The sequence below is a fragment of the Larus michahellis genome, chromosome 6, assembly GCF_964199755.1.
Source record: "Larus michahellis chromosome 6, bLarMic1.1, whole genome shotgun sequence".
In the NCBI taxonomy this organism is placed as follows: Eukaryota; Metazoa; Chordata; class Aves; order Charadriiformes; family Laridae; genus Larus; species Larus michahellis.
In genome coordinates, this window is record NC_133901.1 from 35,826,938 (window position 1) to 35,849,051 (window position 22,114).

At 45.8% G+C, this 22,114-nt stretch overlaps 1 protein-coding gene across 2 annotated transcripts in view; it reads right to left on the reverse strand.

The window, feature by feature from the left end:
• Window positions 1-1,830: 1,830 nt before the first annotated feature.
• The window catches only part of OIT3 (oncoprotein induced transcript 3), a 31,987-nt gene continuing 11,703 nt past the window's right edge, over window positions 1,831-22,114 (reverse strand). For both annotated transcript variants that reach the window (XM_074591080.1, XM_074591079.1), the window contains 7 exons: window positions 22,001-22,111; window positions 17,866-17,988; window positions 14,849-14,971; window positions 9,911-10,071; window positions 8,834-9,249; window positions 4,311-4,410; window positions 1,831-2,823 (listed from right to left, as the gene is read on the reverse strand). In XM_074591080.1, the coding sequence (XP_074447181.1) occupies window positions 2,632-2,823; window positions 4,311-4,410; window positions 8,834-9,249; window positions 9,911-10,071; window positions 14,849-14,971; window positions 17,866-17,988; window positions 22,001-22,111 (1,226 nt within the window). In that variant the 3' untranslated portion in view covers window positions 1,831-2,631. The remainder of the gene's footprint in view (window positions 2,824-4,310; window positions 4,411-8,833; window positions 9,250-9,910; window positions 10,072-14,848; window positions 14,972-17,865; window positions 17,989-22,000; window positions 22,112-22,114) is intronic.

Genomic DNA, 22,114 nt, shown 5'->3' on the forward strand with positions numbered 1-22,114 from the left:
ACTCAATGTTCAGACTTTCACTTTACATCAGAAAATGAGGTGGTACCAGCCAGAACACCAATCGCACACGTCGGGCAGCGCTGATGCAGCTTGGCCTTTGAGCTATGGTTGGCAGTGCTGGTCAGACCCTTGGGAGCACTGGTCGGGTACGATGTCTTCTCACACATGCTCTGCCTGCTTTTGCAGTGTGTTTAGCTCCCACTCTGTGGTGTGACAGATTAAATTAAACAGACAAACAACCCCCTTGGCTCTCAGATGAGTTTGGCCTTTGATTTCACGTCCGGGCTGTAATGCTGACAAAGAAGACAGATGGAAGCAAGAGGTAAACTGGGGAGAGCTAAAAGACTTTGAAAAATGGTTTTGTTTGTGCCTAGGAGGCATCCCCTCTGCATCACAGGAGGAATGGCCACAGGGCAGTGGCAGATAGTAGACCTATCCCACTCGCAGAGCAAACTAAACACCATCCCAGACTGCTCCATTCACTGTGGCCACACAAACCGGTGTTTCCTCCTCGTTACTCTTACAGATTATTTAACTAAAAAGCTTCAGAGCGGAAAGGCTGCTTCATATGAATTTGTCAGGGTGAACCAAACAATGCGCACAATAACTAAGCCAGGAAACGAATCTCTCTCTCTACCACTCCCCCAAGTCCCCTTCACACGAACAAAAAAACACCAGTTGCCTTTCCAGAAGGCACCAATTAATTAATTTCATTTCCCAGCTCTTGTTTTATCAAAACAAGTATATTTAGCAGGGGCTGCCTGAATAAAGAGGTGACAGTGGGAAATTGCCCGTCTGGTCCTAATACAGACATGAATCAGCAGAAGCAGGAGACGTACGGCAATGGAAGAGGAGGCTTTTTCATTTCTTTTTCTTTCACACACGGTTAGATAACACATGAAAAGTGTCTTTCCACTTATACCCACTTATCATCATAGAAACATTTTCATTTATTCTAACATGCACACGTGCACACACATATTCCCAAATTGGAAAAGCAGCCATGAAGTGATTTAGAAAAATCATGAAACTCCCAGCCCATCAAATGCCCATTCCTCACTGGAATCTCAGTCACCAGAAGAAATAAATCTGCAAAACAGAATATTGCTGAGGTGATTTGTGACTCCCTTCTAAATGGTCCCTTCAAGCAGACTTCCCATCCATTGGAGAGCAGCAAGAAATTTTGGCCTTGTCAGCAATTTGGCTGCTTCCAAACGATGTAGAAAATAGCTAATGCGGACTAAGGGGGGCTTCCAGCGCACCTCCAAACACACAGGACAAAGCTGCACACCGTGAAACTTCTTGGAGAAAACCTCATGAACACACTGTGGTGCCACAGCCAGTGGTGGAGATGGAGCCTTCCTCTCTCACCCTCCACCCCTGCCTCTCCTACTTTGTCCTTCACTACTCGCTGTGCCTCCTTCCTTTCACCCTACATTTCTAATCCTTCACCACACAGCGCTCCTGCTCCTCCATGAAGCCCAGAGGGGCCCAAGCTGATTATCCATTATATTTTCTTTGGAAGGAGTTTGACAGCCCAAAGGGATTCCCTGACAAGCACGATGCTGCCACCATCACCAGTAATTGTGTCTTTAGCCAGCTCTCAGCCACCGGGAGACTGCAAAGGCACACAGTCACTCAAAACAAGGCTGCCATGTCTCCTGTCACCAGGCTCACTGGGGACAACGCTGTCCCAAGACCTACCCCCATTACAAATGATTGCTATAAATACTTCATGTACATTGCTCTAATCCCTTTGTCAGAGCCACAGCCTCTCTAGACCAGGGCAATGCATTTCAGCTTTCAAACAAACACTTGGTAGCAGCACGCTTTGGGGCGGTGTTTATAGATGTTTAATGGTGTTTTTCTTACAGTCAAGGTGCTATAGCACTTACTAAAGGCATCACATTTTTAGTGGCGGGAGAAGAGGGAGAAAAATAACAATACGCTAAATACAAGAGGAAACACTGTTAAACTGCATGCAATTATCAGATGACACTTAGAACAAAAAATCAAGTTTTATTAAATACCTTTTACTATTTAAAAAATAACATTTAAATGTGGTTATGATAAATTCGAGCTTTAGTTGCCTGTAATGGCAACTAATTAATTTCATTTTAAGCTCCAAGGAACTTACACGTTATGAGATGTGTATTTTTATACATGTTTTTATTAACAGTCATCCAAAATCTCAGCATATCCAAAAGCTTCGGCCTCATTCACAGAACTACACAGCAAACATGTTCAGCTACGATACTATTTGTATTGTCTGATGAAAGAAGGGCTTGAGTAACATTTGTTTAGTCAAGGACAAACAGTCCTGTGGGGCCTGCAGGCAGATGTAGGGAAAGACAAAGTCAGGCCTGCGAAGCAATAGGGTCCCTTTGACCGAAGGGCTGTTGGGAAGAAACACAGGTGAAAACCAAACTGTTCTGCAGTCTGGGTTGCACTCAGAGGGATGCCTTGTGTGCCCAACATACTTCACAAATAATTATCATGCAGTTAGGGAAACAAGTCCTGAGGTTCAAGTCGGGCTTTACCAAATACCTCTTGTTTCTCAAACAACCACGAAAGAAGGCATTAATAAGGAAGGCTGGTCTCGGGCAGAGATGCTGTTCCAGTGCGTGGATCTTAGTCGTCAAAGTCGATTCTGATGGGGCCGCCTGTCAGGATGTGGTTTGCCACGTGACCAGATTCCTCTTCCTCCACCTCTTCCTTCTCCATCGCAGCCGACCTGCGCACCCGTCTCCGGCAGCCCTGGGCGCAGCGAGAGCTCTCATCCAGTGCCCCACACACGAGGATACGGCAATGCAAGAACACCTCCTGGAAGGCGGCGAGACAGCAGGCCAAGTCAATGCGCAGATCTGGGAATCAGACTGGCAGCGCTGCCAGCTCTCAGAGACCGTGAGCGAGACCATTCCCATAGTACAGCCATTCCTGTCCTTGCATCAACAAGGTCCTTATCCACCATCACCATCCACAGACAAACTGGCTGCTCCATCTGTTTTCTTATGTGCCCAGGAGAGGGCACGTTTTCCAGAGTGCCTGGCTGAGATCTCAGAGCATGGCGTCTGTCTGTTAGCCAAGGGCTAGACAGGGAATATGAAGGTGTGAAATGATCCTCCAGAGGAAGAGATGAAAATGCCAGGAATAAGCTTGGAAGAGCTGGCATGGACTGGTAGGAGCTGCATGGGAGGAAGCAGGCCAAGAACGCACGAAGCCTCACAAGGAGATGGACTGATAGAAATGTGCAAGAGAATTTGACATGAGCTGAGAAAACATAAAACTAGGAGACCGAGGGGCAAAGGAGGAAAATGCAAGTTGATGGGGGTCTAAGACTGGTAGTTGAGGGGAGAAGGAGAACACAAAGGGCAGGGAGACAGCTGCCTTTTCTTTCTGCACAGTAAAGGCAGACGGTGACAGGATTGCTGCTCCCTGCTCTCTAAACGATACAGAGAGTAAGCAAGATCCCTGCAAGCACCAACTAAGGAAGCAAACATCTGTGAATGTTTGATCAATGGAGAGGTTTGAAGCAAAATCCATTGCACAGGCCAGGAGGACGCAGGTTAGAGGCAGGAGTAGCAATCAGACGGCCAAGCAATATTTCTGAATTTTGAAAGATCTCATCTGCTTTAACCCTACTGAGGCTCTCCAGGAGCTGGAGCAAGCAGCATTGGCTGAGCATAACAACAGTGACTGAAAGACCTGATTTCTTCTAGCACAGCAAAGGAAAGCTATTTGCATTAGGAAAATGGCATTATCCTTCAATTGTCTTCCCACTACAAAGCTTCTGCCCCAGAGTGCCACCAGCCTGGATGGCCTGGTTTCACATCGAATTAAACAGTGTGGTGGCCTTGTATCTGGAAATCTGGTATCTGTACTAACAAGTGCTAGAGAAGATATAAGGTTGAAGAGATTCAAAACTATAGACTGTCATGTTTTCAAATCAGACACTGTGTAACGTGCCTAACTCCCCGGGTTTCTGATTGGTGACTGGGTACACTTTTCTCACCCAGCATACAAGGGTCCACTAAGACTACCCTGGAAACAACAATGATTTTATCCTGCTATAGCATTAATGTTCCACAACTGTTCTTCATACTTTATTTCATTTTAGTTGTTTTCACCACTCTCTCCTAAAGTACCTGTGTCAGGCTCCTGAAAGACACAACTGCTGGAGTAGGCACAGCAGCATCTGCCTTGGGCCAGCCATTCCCTCCCCTTTGCGCTCTAATACAGCAAACTGTGCTGAGACTCTTCAGTCAGATCAGGGCTGATGCAATATCTAAGAGGTGGGGTTTTGAGCTTACCTTGTTGTCTTTGCCCACAAACTTGAACACAGGAACCTGGAAATGCTTGGCAAGATGGTCCTTTGACGTGTACTGTTTCACCGAATCATCAGAAACACAGCTGAGAAAAGCAGAGGAATGGGGCTTTAATGGGTTTCACAGAAATGGAAAAACAAAGAGAAAAACCATCGCACCCTATTTAACTAGAGAAAGGAAAGGAGGGCTTGGCTGTCTCAAGCTAAGCTACCATCCTTGTTACTTCCTGTTTGGCCGCAGGAGAAAATTTCGGAATGATGGGGAAAAACACCAGCGATGATAATAGCATCTCCAGATGACGAAGAGCTCAGCAGCAGCAAGCTGGCAGGACATGGTCCAGTCCCCTTGGCAGAGGGACTGCCAGAGAGCTGCAGGCAAGTATATCCTCATTTCACCTTCCTGTGCAACAGTCTGCGGTGATCAACAGAACTCTTACACAGTACGTAATGTATTATATACTTTCTGTGTACACATATATATGCACATAATTCACACTTAAAATGAATAAGCTGTTACCCACATTACCAAAATATCACCAATGATATTTTTAAAAAAATCAAGATCTACTTCGCTTTATATCATTTACATTTTTCTTCCTGCTGGACTTGAGCAGACAGCTCAAATTCACTGCAGCTAAAATTCACAATTTCAATTTCCCCATCACTAGCACTATACAGTCATGCGAGAGGTCACAGAATTGCAAGAAAATAAAATACTTTTTTAAAAGTTACATTTCAGATGCAGTCTATTTATAAACTATCACAGCCTGTTTAGAGTTTGACAGAGAAACCTCAAGACAAAAAGTTATGGTGACTTGATATTTATTGTTGCCTATTGCAAAGCCTTAGGCATTTTGAGAGGCCCAGATGCTGCTTCTATATTACATTAGAATGCAGCTTGTCCTTTCTACCAAGTTAATTCCAGATTAATTTAATTCAAGATTTAAAAAAAAAAAAAGCAGTGATGGAAGACACAAGAGGTAACAGTGTGACAGCTCAAAGTCCTACTCTTGCAGCAACCTTTAGCTTCCATCTTTACACCAGAAATATGTAAAGCATTGTCAGAAATGCTGACGTTTGACACGTTCAATTATCAAACAGCAGCAAACCCCACATCTACACAGAGCTCTGCTTTCACTGGAATGTGTGTTTGGAAATCTCTGCACTGTTCGGCTGACTCGGCTCCATGGGCGGCAGCCTACTGCAATCCCTCCCAGAATTGCCCTCTGCTACGTACAGTAGAGCAGTGTATGCTCATGGGAGCACTAGGCATTGGTCTGATCCTAGCATTATTTTCACCGTCGTGTTTTTCTGTAGCTTTTCTCAGCCAGTGGAGGTCACGGTCTGAAGGGATATCCCTGTCGGCAGCGCCTGTCTAGTTAACTTGCCTGGGAGGCAAACATAAAAAGCTATCCAAGGGAAGCTAATAAATTAACATTTTGCACCTAGAAAAAACTGACATGGATTCCTCTCCCTTCACGCCAAACACTAGCCGTTACTAAGTCGTTTAGGATAAAATTGCTTTTAAAAGTAGCATATTCCTGAAGGCATCTGATTGTAAAGAATGACAGTTAAAGACTTTTTGTAAGTGAAATCCTAAAGGCTGAGCTTTGGGGCCATAAAGTCAACTCATAGACCTGTCCTCATTTGTGAGTATATAAACTGTGATGATTCTCAGACACAGATTCAAACTGACTCCTAAATCCCGGGTTCTCCAAAGTTTCTCCACACTGGTGGCAGGAAACCTACTGGTTTGGGGCTAGGGAGAGGGGAAAATGGAAGGACAACAAGGAGGAAGCAGGGATACAATGAGTCCTACCACGCCTGTAAGTATGTCTTACGGAGGACTCTGACAAGTGCATTATGGCATGACAAAAAGAGCTCAGAAGCCTTCCAAGTGACAGGGTCAAACCCTTCAGCATTGTGCACGGGGCCATACCGTGTCCCACCCTCATAGGAAACCCCCAGATCCCTCTTCCCACCTTGGAGAAGTGAGAAGGGGCAGGAGCACAGGTATGGAAGGAAAATGGGTGACCCTGGTCAGGATGCAGGGAAAATAACCCTTTCCTGTGTGTAATGTGCCTAGCTTAGGGAAGCAGAGAGTAGCTGTGCCATGGGAGCTGTGCTCCGACCCTCTTACTGGGGGATTGCAAGGTGGAAAGGAGGGCTTGGAATAAAATAGCCACCTCAGCCTACCAACGAGGGGCAGCCCGAGGTGTAACAAGATAAACTTTGATGGAACTACCTTAACCACGTCATGCTCAGATAAATTGCAGCTCTTGACCACATTAGATTACAACGGATTGCCCTTAGTGACATGACCTTGCTCTGCATGCCCCAGAGAGCTGCAATGTTTATTGCCTGTGCAATCGGTCAATGCCTTTTATTTATTTTTGTTTTGAGAAAGAGGAAGAGCAAGATCAGAAGCAGGAGACCTGCTTTGGGGCTGGTGGGCTGAGCTAGCAGCAATACAGGATATTACAGAGACAGCAGGGAGGGATCTGCGAAAAGTCTGATTTCCAGCACAGTCACATCAGCACAGGGAGAGGATTGAGAAGTCCCACAGAAGAAGGCTCCCACCTCTTGCCAATTGGAGATGGCAGGGAATTAACAGGGAAGAAGGCAGGAGAGGGAATTTTCCCATCCTTCAGCCTAAGGTATATCCCCTCAAATTTAAACGGTGTTTCCCTCTGGAAGCTGCAGTAAACTTCTGCAGGTCTGATCCTACATAATCAAACTGATTTGAAAATCCCATCTTTATTTGCCTTGGGCTTTTGGGGCTGGGTTGATGGAAGGAAACTGGGTTATTACAGAACTGTTTGGAGCAGGGACAAATCAGCAGTGTATTCAGCTAATTTTACTTTTTAATTGCTGTGAGCACACCGAGAGACAAAGAAGTCCAGTTAGATAAATAGCACAACATTAGCCTTTGGTCTAAGTGAGGGGTTCAATTTAAATACAGCACAGGGGCTGGCATGTCTGGGGACACTGGGGCCTGCAGTGATGGCTGGAGAGTGGAGCAGGCTGGATGAGGCTCCAGCCAGCTGGCTCCAGCCCACTTTTCCCTTCGGTGAAGTTTTAATGCCCTCTGCAGGATAACAGTACCAAAGGGGCTGCTGGTGCCGTAAATCCTCTGGTTAGTGCTGTGGTGAATTCAAAAGAGGCCATTTTCTGCCTTCCCCCTCCTTTATTAGGCTCAGGTTTTGGCCACTGTTTTGAATCCCATAATTTTCACTCATGGTGAGAAATGAATGAACGTTTGGAGCCTTGACTCTGTGAAGGATCCACAGGAACAGACAAGCCAGGGAGTCAATAAATCAATCCTTCCATTACAAATCCACTCATAAACTCCAGAAATGTCAGCACAGAAGACTGCAGCCTAGGATGGAGGGAGAGCAAGCTAATGCTGAAACCTTTGTCAGAAGGAAATGTAAACGGTATTTTTGTGTACTGTACTCTGCAGGACCCTTTTGCTACAAGACAATCACACAGCACTTGTCATCACCAGTTGTAATGGTGGATGATTTAGCCTGTCAGCTGAGGAAATAATTGTTGTCCTCATTAGATGGTTTGGCAGACAGAATACAGGACTTATACAAGCAGTGTCCCTTGACTGTCGAGCTATGACACTTGGGTATGTCTTTCATATTACTTTGGCTGGACTTTCCTCCCTAGAGGATAGCAGACTGGTTCCCAACTGTGACATTTCCACAGCGTTGTCTGGTTAAGCTGCCAGGCACTGCTGGATGCAAACACTCCACAGCAACATTGCACCGTGGCACTGTCATGTTAGCACCCAGACAAGTATCTGAAAACAGGGCTCATCATAGGAGCCACAGCAGAGAGCACAGACACAAACCTCTGACACAAACCCTGTCACAGTGAACCCACAGATCCACCCTGAGTTTTTTACTAGCAATAGCCTAGAAAGATCACTAAACCCAAACACCTTGAAAAATTACAGCCAGACCGAGGGACACAAGCTTACTGCGCTGACAGGCAGCAGAGAGAGCAAAGCAAGGGTAGCTCCTGCAGCTCCAACCAGGACCAACCATGGAGTCTTCTGGCCCATGCTATAATAAGGCCATTATGGGAAAATTAAGAAACTTGCTCCAGTTGCTGCGGTGGCTGCATGGCAGTGGCACACAGCCGTCAGGGGGTTGTGCCAATTGGTTTGGCACTCTGCAGGCTGGCAGAGAGAGGATATCAGGAAAGATATTTGTACTGGAGCCAACTCAATTATCCACAAGGCTAGTTGCAGGGAAATATGTCCTGTAAAGGCTGCACTGGGAGTAACCTCGTTCACCGCTTCCCACTGTTTCTCCCAATCACTTTTGATGGGACAGGTGGTTTCAGCTTGATGGCCTGGTTGCTGGTGATTGCCAGGAACACAGCAGGTAGGCTGCTGTGGAGAACTGATAGTGTTTCCTGCATCACACAGGCAATGCAACTTAGCCCCGTTGCCCATTCCCCTCTAATAGCCAGCAATGGAGGGAACAATGAACTCACCCATCTTGAATCAGGTAGTACTTCAGGATCTCGTCAATTTTTGAGGTGGGAGTGGCAAAGCAGCTCTCTACCAGTGTCTCTAGTCCATTGACATGTACCAAGGGTTCAATCCCAAAGTACAGAGAGTCCCGAAGCTTCAGGGTGGGAAGAGCACCCCTGTAGGGTTCATCGAAGTCTTTGTCTTTGAAGATCTCAAGAGTGAAGGGGAAGATGCCCTGGTTGCGGCTCATGATTTCTAAGGGTGAGTTCTTGAGGTTGGGTACATAACCTTCAGAGATGGTGTACCGGCGTGGGAACTCACAGGTCACCGGGATCAGCAGCTTGCTGGTGCGGACAATGATGTCCCCATTGCTTCCTGGAGTCTGCTTTGGCAAGCCGGTCACCAGATTGGTGGCAATGATTTTATCATTTATTACCTGCAGCAAAGACAGGAGTTTAAGGGAATGGGGAGATCATAGAGAAAGACGTCCCCAAGTTCAGACTAGCAGCTGAGTTTACCTTGTTCAGGAAGCTCAGACATCAGCTAGTCACTGAAAGGACAGCTTCTGAATTTATATGCTGCAACCAGAATGATGTTCATCCTCACCTACGACCTAAGGGGCTGTATCAGTTTGCTGTCCATTTTGATGCACTGTAAGGAGTACATGAAGTACAGGAGTGCGTGAAGCAGAGGAATTTGCTTCCAATTGCTACCCATCTGCTAAGATGAGCTCTGGTTCCCAACCAGTTGCCAGTATAACCTTTGAAACATTACTGGGGGACCAGATTCTGTCTCAACTGGAGGGTGAAGAGTGAAACCACTCGTGCTTTCTGCACCAGAATGATGGTAAAGCTGCCTCTGTGAAGCGCTGCGTGAGCAGAAAGCAGCACCCATGCTGAGAGACACACACCACTGGAGAGGAGATGGAACAAGCTCTCCTACTTTGGGATGCCACCCCAGGTCTAGTCTGAGGCCAGCTGCATGGCAACACAGGAAACTGCTCTGTTGATACAGCTAAATCAACTTTATTCCCCAAGTAAGCCACAGCCAAATCCCCAAATCCAAGAGATCCCAAGAGACAGGACAGGAATACATACATCTACAACAGTGCCGCAGGACTTCAAGGAGAAATGGATGTTGACATGAGTGCCATTGGATACTCCTTTGCAGGAAGTGTTGATGAGGGAAAGGTCCAGGCCTCCGACCAGGTCCTTTGGGATGCTCACCTCAATAGAGCTGGACTTGCACAGCACTGGAACTGCAAGAAAAGTCCCCAGAATAACAGTTTGCACTACAAAACTATCAGGGAGTATCAGTATCAGGGAGGTGGGGAAGGGCTATACCAATTACTATTGGGGGAAAGAAAGGGCAATCGTTATGCTACACTTATGATACTATCTAAGCTTAGTAATCTAACTACCTATCTTACATTCCCATCTACACAACACAAACTTCCCAAGCTACCACTGTTCCAAATTCTCCTGCTGCAGTAAAACCACAAAAGATGATGATGACGACCGCTATACTTGCAGCAGAAACTTAGCTATGCAGTATTTCCAGCTATACTTAATACTCAGCACAGGTTTGATAGATCTCTCTTGCACTGCTATGTCCTGGCAAGAGCCTTTCCCAGATATGGATCTCAGATTCACAGCACCCCAGCCAAAGCCATTTTTTAAGACCCTTTATCAGGTTTTACATCAAACCCAGAACATGTCAAAACAAGGCAGAGTAATCAGAGATGCTGAGCTAAAATGGAAGCACCTCAAAATGCCATAATATTTTTATAAGCAATAAACCCAGCTCTGACAAACAAACCCAATTAGCTCACTCATTCCACCTCCTTCCAGCCTTCAAATTTTAATATGGATCTCCATGTGAACTTTTTTTAATTAAAATTCCATTACACAAGAAGTGGAGAAAACAGAGAGATTCGACAAAATGAAAAAGGAAAGAAGAGGGAATAATCTTCAATAAAAAAAGTAATTGCTATATATATTCCTTGGGTATACATATCTATTCAGTTAGATCCAGGACAAGCATACTGGTGCACATATTCCAGTCTCTTCTCAGCCAGAAAAACAACCCCCCTTCAGAATTTCCATTTATCATATTTTAAAATCACATGACAAAACTTTTTGCAAATATACTAGATCCCCCAGCTTTTTCCTAAAATTAATTATAGTCCCAATCCTTGACATTCATATGATCTGCTTTTCCTTAATTGTATAATCCAGGATTCTGGATCTTGGGTACAAGGCACGCTGCTAAAACATGCCTTTTACCCCCCTTAAAAAAATTCTCCTGTCCCAGCTAAGGTGTTTGTAACAGCTACTGTGTACCTGCAGGGAGTATTTTTTATTAAACGTTGATCTTTTCAAGGTGATATGCTAAAATGTACGCAGTATGCCCAAAGCAATATGCTCTCATAATGACATTGCTGGGTTAGAACAGAAAATTAAGGAACTAAGAATTACCTTAACTTTTCCTGCATCCGCAGTAGAAGGTAAGCGGGAATAACTGAGCATGTCAAATGGCAAAGCTCACAAGGAGACAAGGGGACTTTGAGAACATAGTGCAATGCAGCGATGAATATCCTTTGGAGAACTGATTGGCTCAATGTGGATTTAAAGCTTCACTGTTCTAGTGACTCCTTGACGAAAAAGAAAATTTAATGCTTTTATAAAGGTGTAATTCAGGGCAAGAGGGTTTGGATCCCAACTGCAATTCTCCAAAGTTCAGGACCAATTTGGTTCAGGCTATCTCTGTTTCTAAATGTCTTTGATGGACACAAAGGGGGAGGAAGAGGAGACACCTATTTAACCTCTGCTCTGACATTGCAGGAGTTGCCTGTGTGCACCCCACCACCTGGGCACAGAAACTGGTGACCGAAACCTGTGAGCAGATCCACTTTTGATTCCAGCCAATTCATCAGTATTTGGGAAAAGCCTCTGAGAAAATACTTACACTAACCATCTCAGAGTAACTGGTAACGTAATTCAAACCACCCTGGGCATTTGTACACACAAGAGTAATCAATACTAAGAACAGTGTTTCAGTTCTACCAATTTAACAGTGGTGGTCCAAGCAGAGAGACTGCGTGCATCAGCATGATTCAGCTCCGAGCAGGACCAATTACCCCAAGACAGTCTGCCAGCAACAGCGTTGCAGGGGGAGCTGAAAAGGAGCTGGCAAGGAAGCTGTGACTACACGCAGGCATGTTATTCCAGGGCAAGTGATGAGGTCCCGACTGCCAGGACTGAGATGCCCAGCAGAAATGAGTTATCCTGGGTGCCAATGAATCCACTTTTATTCACAATTTCTTGCATCCGTTCAAGAGCTGCGCTCTCCTGACTTGCTGCCAGTACCCATCTCTTGCATCCCTGCCCTGGGCTCACCCCAGCCTGCGAGGCTCCCGAAAGCCTCACTCAGTCTTTGCCAGTCAAACATTTCAGTTCTTCATGCTCATACACCGCAGAGCATCTGTAAGTACTTTCTCAAGCCTCCTCATTTACTGCTTGAAACTCCGCTTTGTGCCAGCGCCTGCAAGTACCCTGACCTTGGTAGGAAGCTTCTGTGCTGAGTCCAACACTCATTTTTTCTGTCTGCTATTGTTGGCACCATGTTCCTTGTCCAGCCTGTGGCTCCTTCCTTGACCTTTTAAAGTACAGCTGCTTGGAGCAGAGGTTATCTTTCTGCACAGACTGCTCAGAACAGGCTCTCTGGTGCCGGGGAGCCCTGAACCACTGCTACAAACACAAATAAACTATGCCATTGCACCCTGCTTAGCCACACACAAGGCTTGGGCATGGGAGAGGGGAGAAAAGCATTTCACCACCACACTTCACAAGGAGGTGGGGTACTAGGATGGTCTGCAAAATTTCAAGTATTTCGTTGGCTGGTAGCCAAATTGTAGCCAAGATTGTGATTTCTGTGGAAGATTATTAATGTTTGTTCTGAATGCAGAGACAGTGCAGAGGACGATTGATAGGCTGCAGATCCAACTGCTTCAGGCAACTGTGCCTGCCCTGCGCTGTTAGTTGTACCACTATAAACCTGATTGGATGCCATAAAAAATTGTGTGGGACAGTTCCAGATATTTTCTGTCATATCTGCTCAAAATTGCAGACCACTGCGTGGAGACATAAAATCAGGAAATGCAAAAGACCAAGAAATTTCACTTTATGAGATGCCATATCCCGAGCCCCAGCTGGGCACCCGGCAGTGCTGCTGCTCTCATTAGCAGCCTCAGAAGGAGGACAAACACTGCCTGGGAAACGCATGGTCTTCTAACCCTGCTGGGGTTGCCTCAGGGAGCCAGGATTGAAGAACATAGCTCTTTTCTGGCCTCTATCCATCAATTGGACCTTCAATCAGTAAGTATAATCACAGCTCTTGGAAATCCCCATCTCCTCCTCCCCACCTGGCTCTGCTGGAACACTAAGCACTACTGAATCCCAAGTCTGCAGTGTTCACCCCTGAAAACAGCACCCCGCATTTCTAAAAAGCTTAAAAAGCAGAAATTTCATCAAGTAGAACCATTCCAACTTCCTGTCTGAGGCATACCTGGCCTTGTTGGCCACCAAGAAGTCTGGATCTGTTCCTCTAATTGATGTCCAGGCACTTTGTAACATATCAGACTACGGGAGATTCTGAGCACACCAGGTAACACCAGCTCATTGTTATTATCTAAAGCCCACGAGAGGCTCCCTTTTATTGCATTTTAGGTGCCGCTCTGGCATCTAAAATGTCCAAGTCCTGTCCATCTAAAATCCCAAGTCCAGCCCATTAGCCAATTCCCATGGAAATGTCTGAAAGCAACCACACAAGTTCTTCACGGGCCCACCAAGGCAGAACACAAGCAGAGAGCTATGAGGTCTGTCTCTACCAGCACAGTTGTGTACCTTCTCCAGCTTTGTGCTGAGGCTGACAGGTCTAAGAAGTGTCCAGGCAAGTCAGATGAGGCTCACCAGAGAACATTACCTCTGCCTTTCACATACCCACATAGCTCTCCTCAACACGCAGTTTTGACTGAATGTCCCTTCAGCAGCGGTTCATAGTAGACATCTTCTCTGTAAGGCACACAGGCTGCTCGATGCTTTCAGCATCTCAGGGGCTCAGCTAGCTATGGGATTATGAGACACAGAATAATCCTGGGTGAAAGTCCTGGATTGTAAAAAGTCACTGCATGAGGAGCTACAGACCCTCTGCTTAACTCTCAGTGCCCTCAGGAACTTCTCCCTGCACTCACTGCTGCAGAGCTAAATTGACCCCTGGGAGCCGGGATGTATTTGCAAAGGAAATCTTACTCAGCTCTTGCTACCCAAATAGGGAACATGTTTATTCCATGTGCATGCTATAGATGCAAGTGAGTCAGAAAGGACTCCTTGCATACAGGAATGGAATAAAGTTCAGGTGGAAAGTCTTCCAAGGATTACATTGCCCTTGCCTCTATGCATCAGAAACAACAGTCAGTTTTCAGACGCTATCTTGGGCACTTGTCCAAGGGACAGGAGAAACACCTAGTGTCAGAACTAGTGCCCTGCTTCAAGACATAGGAATGCATACTGGAATGGCTACAGAGATACTGAGGCAAAAAACTACCTCCCTCTTTAACCCCATTCTTGGAAGAGAGTGAACCACTTTAGCTGAAATTTTAAAAGCCCGGTTTGAAGCATGGAAAACTTCAGTTCTAATAGCATGAATTTGTCAAAGGCATACATAGCTGAAACAGAGCGATATAATGGGAGATGTTAAGCAATCTTAATTGTAAGTGAACACTGCCAAAACTGCCTGTGATGCAAGAGGCACCCAGCTGGGTCCCGTGTCTCTGTTCTCCTGCCTGGTAAAAAGAGCAATGTCTCCAGGCTCTCAGTTTTGGATGATCTGTCATTAACAACAAAGCTCCATTAACAAAGCTAATGACAAAGCTCTGTAAAGGACAGATTAAGAGAACACAACAAAGACAAGAAGAAAAGTTTCTTCAAACATACTTTTGTCATCCAGAGGCTGTTGGGCAGATTTTGCTGACCTACCTTGGCAAGTGTGGTTGTCTTCTGACAGAACAAGTCCCCTCGGACATTCACATTGGTATGTGTCTTCCACTTCAATACAGGTATGGCTGCAGCCTCCGTTGTTATTGTGACAGCCTTCAATTTCTGCAAAAGAAAGGAAAATCAGCACACTCCTCAGGCAGCTGCGTGGCAGCTACGCAGGCCCCAACATATACTCCTGGCTGACTAACCACAGTATGACCAACACAGAGCTCGAAGGCAACAGCATGGTGAGAGCTTGCTTCCAAGAGAATGTGGTGGAAACCTATTTTTAATTGTACAATTTCCTGTGTTTGTCATTTCACGATGAAGTTAAGAAGGAATTCCGTGCAAAAGCTTACCAAGTTAAATCACATGCTGGCATACATAAGAAAGCTGAATAGGCAATCTTCAGCTTGGCCCTTTCTAACTTCTGAGACCTCCTCTTAAACTGAATTTTTATGTTGTTTCTTACTTTGAAAAGGTGAGGGGAACATCCTTCTAAAACTTCTCCCATGTGGAACCATACTCACTCCCTTAGTCATCAGCAGAATTAAAGCCCTGAGATTTGCATGGGAGGTGTCTTGGGGAGGACAGACTCGCAGGTAGCCAGGTCCTGTTCCCATCAGGGAACACCAGAGAGAAGATGATGCACTCTTTGCCTGTGGGTTTTCCAGCTGTGATGGAGGTAGGCGTAGTGGATTCCTGCATCTCCTTTGTAGGCTTTGGATGAAACTCTGCTCATAGGAGTTTGTTTAGCAGGAATTTTATGAGTTTGCAAGTTTTAAGCTTAGAGGTAGGCTATCCTGAGATGCATTATCACAGGGACAGAACAACACAAGTTCATGGTGTGAGGTCAATCCCCCTCCTAATTTTCCCCCATCCTAAAGCGCAGAGGAGAGAGGGCAGCACAGCTAATTGGGGGATTTCTCATATCTTTTTTTACATCTTTTCTGTTCAGGTAGAGGCAATTCTCCAAGGACCTGAGTTTTTGTGTAAAACATATTCCTAGCAACTAGAGCTGCAGAAAAGAGCCTGAAAGGTCATCCAAATACATTCTGAAGTTTTGAAAATCTAAGGCAAATAAGGCTGTTTCCAGTTGTTGTTGGCTTTCTATTATAAGGAAAACAACAAAGTATCATGATTTAAAAAAAAAAAAATAACCTTCACTGCTTAATTTTTTTAACCCTTTGGGATGAATGCTGCTAGATTCTGCTAGTTCTCAGTAAAACAACAGCACATATAATATAAAGAAATCATAAATACCAAATATTTCTCCCTAAGCCTGCCATCAGAAAGGACTGTAGTTTTCACTGAAATGTAAATGAAAATCCCATACTCAATCCTACACGTTGCTTGGAAAACAACAGCCTGAACACTCCGCATGAGTCAAAGTAATGGGTAAAGCATTATAAGAGAAATTTTGAGATGCTCCTCGACCCTACTCAGCCCTCACCAGCTCATGCAATCAAACTAAATCTCCTGCATTTGCTGAAAGCAACAGCTGTGAGGCGGCTCACAAGTAAATCACATACTCTAATGGCTCACAAAGCTAAGGACACATCTTTAGAAATAAAACTCACTAACAAGATTGTAAAAATCCCCAGCAGCTGTGTTAAACTTGTGAAAAGCACCATCCTTTTTACGGAAGGGGAAGTTAAACGATATATCAAAGGCCCTAAAATCCAACTTTGGGAACGGCAGAAACAAACGAGTTTTCAAGCACAGGCTATTCCAGCCCTGTCAGAAGAGCTCAGGAATAAAAACTGCCATGTAGCACAGTTGGTTTACGTGACACCCCACCAGCTCAGTGCTGGATGTGGAAGGGACAAAGTCCACAGATCATTTTTGGCCCTAGACAAGTTAACAAGTACTTAAGGAGCACTCTGCACAGCAGCTTTCCCCAGAGAAGCGTCATTGCCTGGATGAGTGATGTTTTATTAACAGGGCTGAGAGAGGAGATTTTCACAGAAGCGAGACGAAACATGCTTTGGTATCAAGGAGGGGGAAAACAGGGACAAAAACTGCCGCTTGGAGCCAACTGTCAGTCAACCATAAAGAAGGGTGGAGTCCAGTCCAAAAATACAATGGCAATCCCTCTCTCTCTATCTCTGCAGCAGGGATGTCTGCCAAACAGCAGCTAATGTAAAGTTGCATGCAGGCTGCAGACATATTCAGTTCTGGCAACTGGGTAGCTCAGAAGTGAGGCACATATGTAGCTATTATTCTTGTCTGAGGCCACACAGTATCTGTGAACATACAACACAGCAGCTTTGCCTGTGAAAACATCAGGCACAAGTAAATTTTTGCTGGTTTTTCATATTTCTGCTCAATGATACTTGTAAATCATTAGTGACAACACGTCAAACCTACAATTTGGTCTTTAAACCCTTGCTAAACTACCAGTCTGAACTCATCAAGGGTTTTCAACCTGGCTGTGCCACCACAAGGAAGGAACTGTAGCAGCTGCACATAGCAGAGCCCACAACTATGCACCTAAAAAAGATCAGTCAAAATGCAGCTCTCATCTCAAATTGAGCTTTTGTTTACAGACTGGCATCCCCTCTCCTCAATCTCTGCCCTGGGAGGCTAAGTGATCCTCATACTCCAGTCTAATGTCATGACATTACCCCATACCTAATGCTAGCTGTCAAAAAACAGCAGTACTAAATCTGCCCCCGCACAACTATCATACAAATCTCCAGAGCCAAATCCCAGCATCTCCAGCAATAACTAGTTCTGTCTGGACAACCAATCTTCCAGATCCACTGCTGCCTCTCCCCCCCATGGAGATAAATACAAGCAAATCCTAACAGAAATGAACAAGACAGGGAAAACAGCAAGGAGACTCCTCTCTGCTTGATTAGAAGGATATTTCAGTAACAACCCCCCTGGCAAGCACAGAAGTGATATGAGTGACATTTAATCCCAGCTGCAAGGAGCCAAGAGGGAACTAGTGCTGCAAGGGAAGGGGAATGATTTATAGAGTTTCCAGCAGACTGTGACAGCTGAAACCTCACCTTCACAGGTTTTCCCGTCACTTCCCAGTGTGCGCCCAATCCCGCACTCACAGCGGTAGGAGTTCTTCAGGTTAACACAAAATTCGCTACAGCCTCCGTTGTTCTGCTCACATTCATTTTCATCTGAAAAAAAAAACCCACACCACACTGTCATAAAATGCCCCTGCTAAACACACAGCTGGGAGCACTGGGACTGAACTCGGACCACGGACTGGCTTTCCTGGCCTTGAGACCTGGATCAGAGCAACAGAGATGCATATTCCCACTAAATGCTAAAGACCACTGTCTACTGACAGTAGCAGAGTGTTTTGCTGTGCTGTGTCTACCTCAGGAACACAGCAGACCTGGGGGAGAAGACAGCAGGCACACAGCAGCCATTTCGGAGTGAAGATGGACACAGTTCCACTGGGAAACCTCCAAACATGGTTCCACATGCTGGGGAGTTCATGTTGTCATTTATCTTCCCATCCTAAACTCTGCTCCACTCCACCCCACTCACAAATAAATTAAAATGGAGTTAACATGACTTCATTGCATAGTAAAACTAGGTGAATACCAGAATCAGTCAAAAATAAACCCTATTTTTTTTATCACACCTGCTACTGCCACATGTGGCCAACTGTCCTATAGCAATTTTAAATGATTCAACCCTTATTTAAAAAAAAAAGACATGAGAATAAAAAATAGCTGTAAACATATAAACAAAGCTGAAATTAAACGAAAACATTTCAATGAACCCCATGAAGCTTCCCCAAGAAAAGTCACGTCATGAGAAATGTCACTGTTTTGGCTTCTTACCCCAGCTCTGGCTGCTCCCTGCCCTGGAAAGCTCAGGTGTTCTTGCAGAACAGAAATGCCAGCTCACCATGGTGTGAGACCTAACCTGGGTGCTGGTGCCCACAGAGGCCACCACAACTGTTGGCTATTTAGACACTCTGTACCAAAGATGAGACGAAGAGCTCAGTTCTGAGCTACTCCCTCTCAGGACTCAGCTCCCCACGATGGTCCTTCCTGCTCTGCTCCTCTGCAGCCCTCCAGAGAGCTGTGGCTCCTACCTTTCCAGCTCAGAAGAAAGAGAAGTGCCCGAGCTGGCATCCCACACCTCCTGGAGCAGACACAATAAAGGTTGCAGAACAACCTTGTAATGAGCCCGGACTGAGTTTTTATAACCTAAAGGAATATACCCATGAATAGTACCTGTGTCACATTTCTGTGCTGGCTGCATTCAGCTCTAGATTAGAGCCCACCAGGGTGCTGAGGGTATTTACTGAGGAAAAAGCGCAGCAGATGCTTTTGAATCTCTTGGTAAAGCCCTGAAAACTCCTAATTTTCTGTTTGAAAGACTAAAGTTCCTCTATGCCTGTCTTTTTCTGTTTTTTTTTGTTTGTTTGTTTGTTTTTTTCAAAAGGTACTTTATTGTCCGAGATTCTCGTTCTTCAACCTGATTTAATCTCTGTGTGCAAAAAGTGAATCAAATCACAGAATCACGGAATTTTTCAGAGTTGGAAGGGACCTCTAGACATCATCTAGTCCAACTCCCCTGCTAAAGCAGGATTGCCTAGAGCACATTACTCAGGGCTGCAAATAGAGAGGAAGGGACAGCCATTGCTATCGCTGAGCCACAAAACTAATGATTTCTCATAGGCAGGCCAGAATGCTGAGGTTATCAATCAAGGGTCGTGTGGGGTTTCACCAAAACAGCTTAGAAGTTACCATTTACTAGATGTCAGAAGCTTTAAAACAAACAAACAAAAAAATTTTAAGAGACGGGTCAGGGATGAGCTCTCCCAGGTATAGGTGGTCCCACACATACACAGTACCTGCAGCTGGTAGTGTTGTCTCCTTCCACAAGCAATGTGAATTGAATACTTTTAGCCAAAGAAATGGCTGGTACCCTGGCTTTGGGAGACAAGAAGCAGGTCCAGGAGACGCACGCAGACACTTCCCTTTTCACACATATGACAGGCTCCACGCTTTCCTTTCTAACAATGAAACTAAAGCGGCTTAAAACAGGGTGAAGAGGGAAAGGGCTACTGGCAAAGGCATAGAGATGCTGTTAGAAGGTCCCAGAGCTTGGCTTGGTCAAGAACTGTACCTAACAATTCACCTTGCTGGTCCTCCAAGCTCTACAACACACAGCAGATACGTTGCTGCTCTCCTGCACCAGTGACAACCAGCACTTCTGGGATACAGGCTGGTTTTGTTGAGACTGGGCAGAGAGTGCACTGAACAGATTTAACCATGCCTTAGTCCAACATGGATCCAGGTATTCAAGAGGTCAATGGCAACGCACTTAGTTGGCGGATCCATAACAGAAAGGCAAAGACCTAATCTAACCCCTAAATAAGTTAGCAAATGAAAATAAAACTTCAGATCAGTAGTTCTACTCTGGGATTCAAAGCATATAATGTACTGAAGAGGTCAGCCTAGCACACGGAGCTTCACAGACAGAGCTGCTTAGCATTACTGCAGCATCTTCAGCTCCCCTCTTAGGGTGAGCTGGGAAAGGAAGAATATTCTCCACATAGGAAAGGCTAGTACAGATTTGTTTGCTTTCTCTGGAAGGCACAGTTGCTCTCAGATATGTGATTGCACAATTACTCAGCACAACAGAAAGTCATTAGAAAGATGAGCGAGCCATACACAAGAAAGGCTGCAGGTGGGTAAACCAGTGTGATTATTACAGCTGAGGTGTTGTGCCATCTGGTTATTGTCAAGAGAAGCAGCAGTGCACAATCCCTTCCCGGCCTGGCAGTGGGGGGATGAAGGCAGCTCCAGCACATGCGGACAGACTCAGGACTCCTGCATGACTCCCTGCTGCAGGAAATCCTTTCCTGCGAGCCTGCCACATATTTATGGGGTGCTGCTGCTTGTCAAGGGCACTTCTGTGCCTGGAAGTCTTGCAGAGAAGCAGCCAATAGATGCTTTTAATTAGCTGAGAGAGCTAAGTCAGCCACTCAGCTGCAGAGATGTGGAGCAGCTTTAGCAAAACCATTTTGTAGAATAGGTGTGAGCAAGTGTAAATCTGCAGCAGGGCCAGGCTGCTCTCTCCACAGATTGTAACAACTGTGGCCCCTACCCTGATGCCCACAGACATGAGGAGTGTGAAGAAAGAGACCACCCACGCCTGCTCTGTCAGCTATAGTCCATATGGAAGAAACTCATCTGCCACGCAGCCTGCTGGACCAACCCTGCTTTCAATTTCTCTGCCAAATCAAGCCTCAAAGACAACGATGTGATCCCACTTTCCCCAAACACTAGCACCCCTTACTCCCTCCATGCCACCTCTTCCTATCCACCAGTGAGGCTCTGCAGCTCCCCAGCTGCCCCCCCTTCCCAGCCCCTTGCATTGCCCCACAGACCACCTTCTTCCTAAGACCTTGCAGCCCAGCTGCTCTCCTCCCAGCACCACACACACAACCACAGCTGTCCTCACCTCAGAGGTTCACAAATCCCTGAAGCCCATGTTCCCTGCTCTGCTCTCACTTGCAGCCCTCCACCTCCCTCCTGGTCATGTTAGTCTCTGCCAGTGCAGTCACAAAACGCCAGCCCCCTGAATACCACCTTGCCTTGCTGCCTAGAACCCCTGAGGCTGTGCTGTGATCTCCAATTCTTTGTCTCTCCTCAAACCTCAGGCCCTGGACAATGCCCCACAAGGGTAGTAAGTATGGTGAAGCTTAGTGCATAGCCCTAGGCCAGCCAGCAAAACTTTTCTTGGAGAAAAGAGGCATTCAACAGAGAGGGTGAGAGGAAATCTCTAATGACAGACTGCACAGCCATTCCTGAATACCAATGAGGCTGAACTGTGATCTTGCAAAGACACTGCTACTGACAGTGAAGTTGCTGCCTTCAGCAGCTGCACCATGCAGAAAGCAAATCTACCCTCTGTACATAAGGAGCTCCAGGGGCACCAGAGTGTATTTGCTCATGGGATGTCATACCTCACCCTGCGGGGAGATATCTGAAACCATTTACAGAATCAAAGACCTGTTCTAGGCAGCCAGGGGGAAAAACTCCTCTCAGAATACTCTTCCTTTTTTTACACTGCTTTCTAAGAGAATGGATTGAGATGTGAGCAACAAAACAAAGGGGAAAGAAAGCATCAGTAACTGACACAAGTTATTTCCACCCTTACCAAGACATGTCTGTCCATCAGGTCCTAGTGTTGTCCCTGGGGAACACGTGCAGTCACCAGTGTCCAGGCAGGAGTCCTGGCAATCCACCACATCACAGATGTCATAAAAATCTA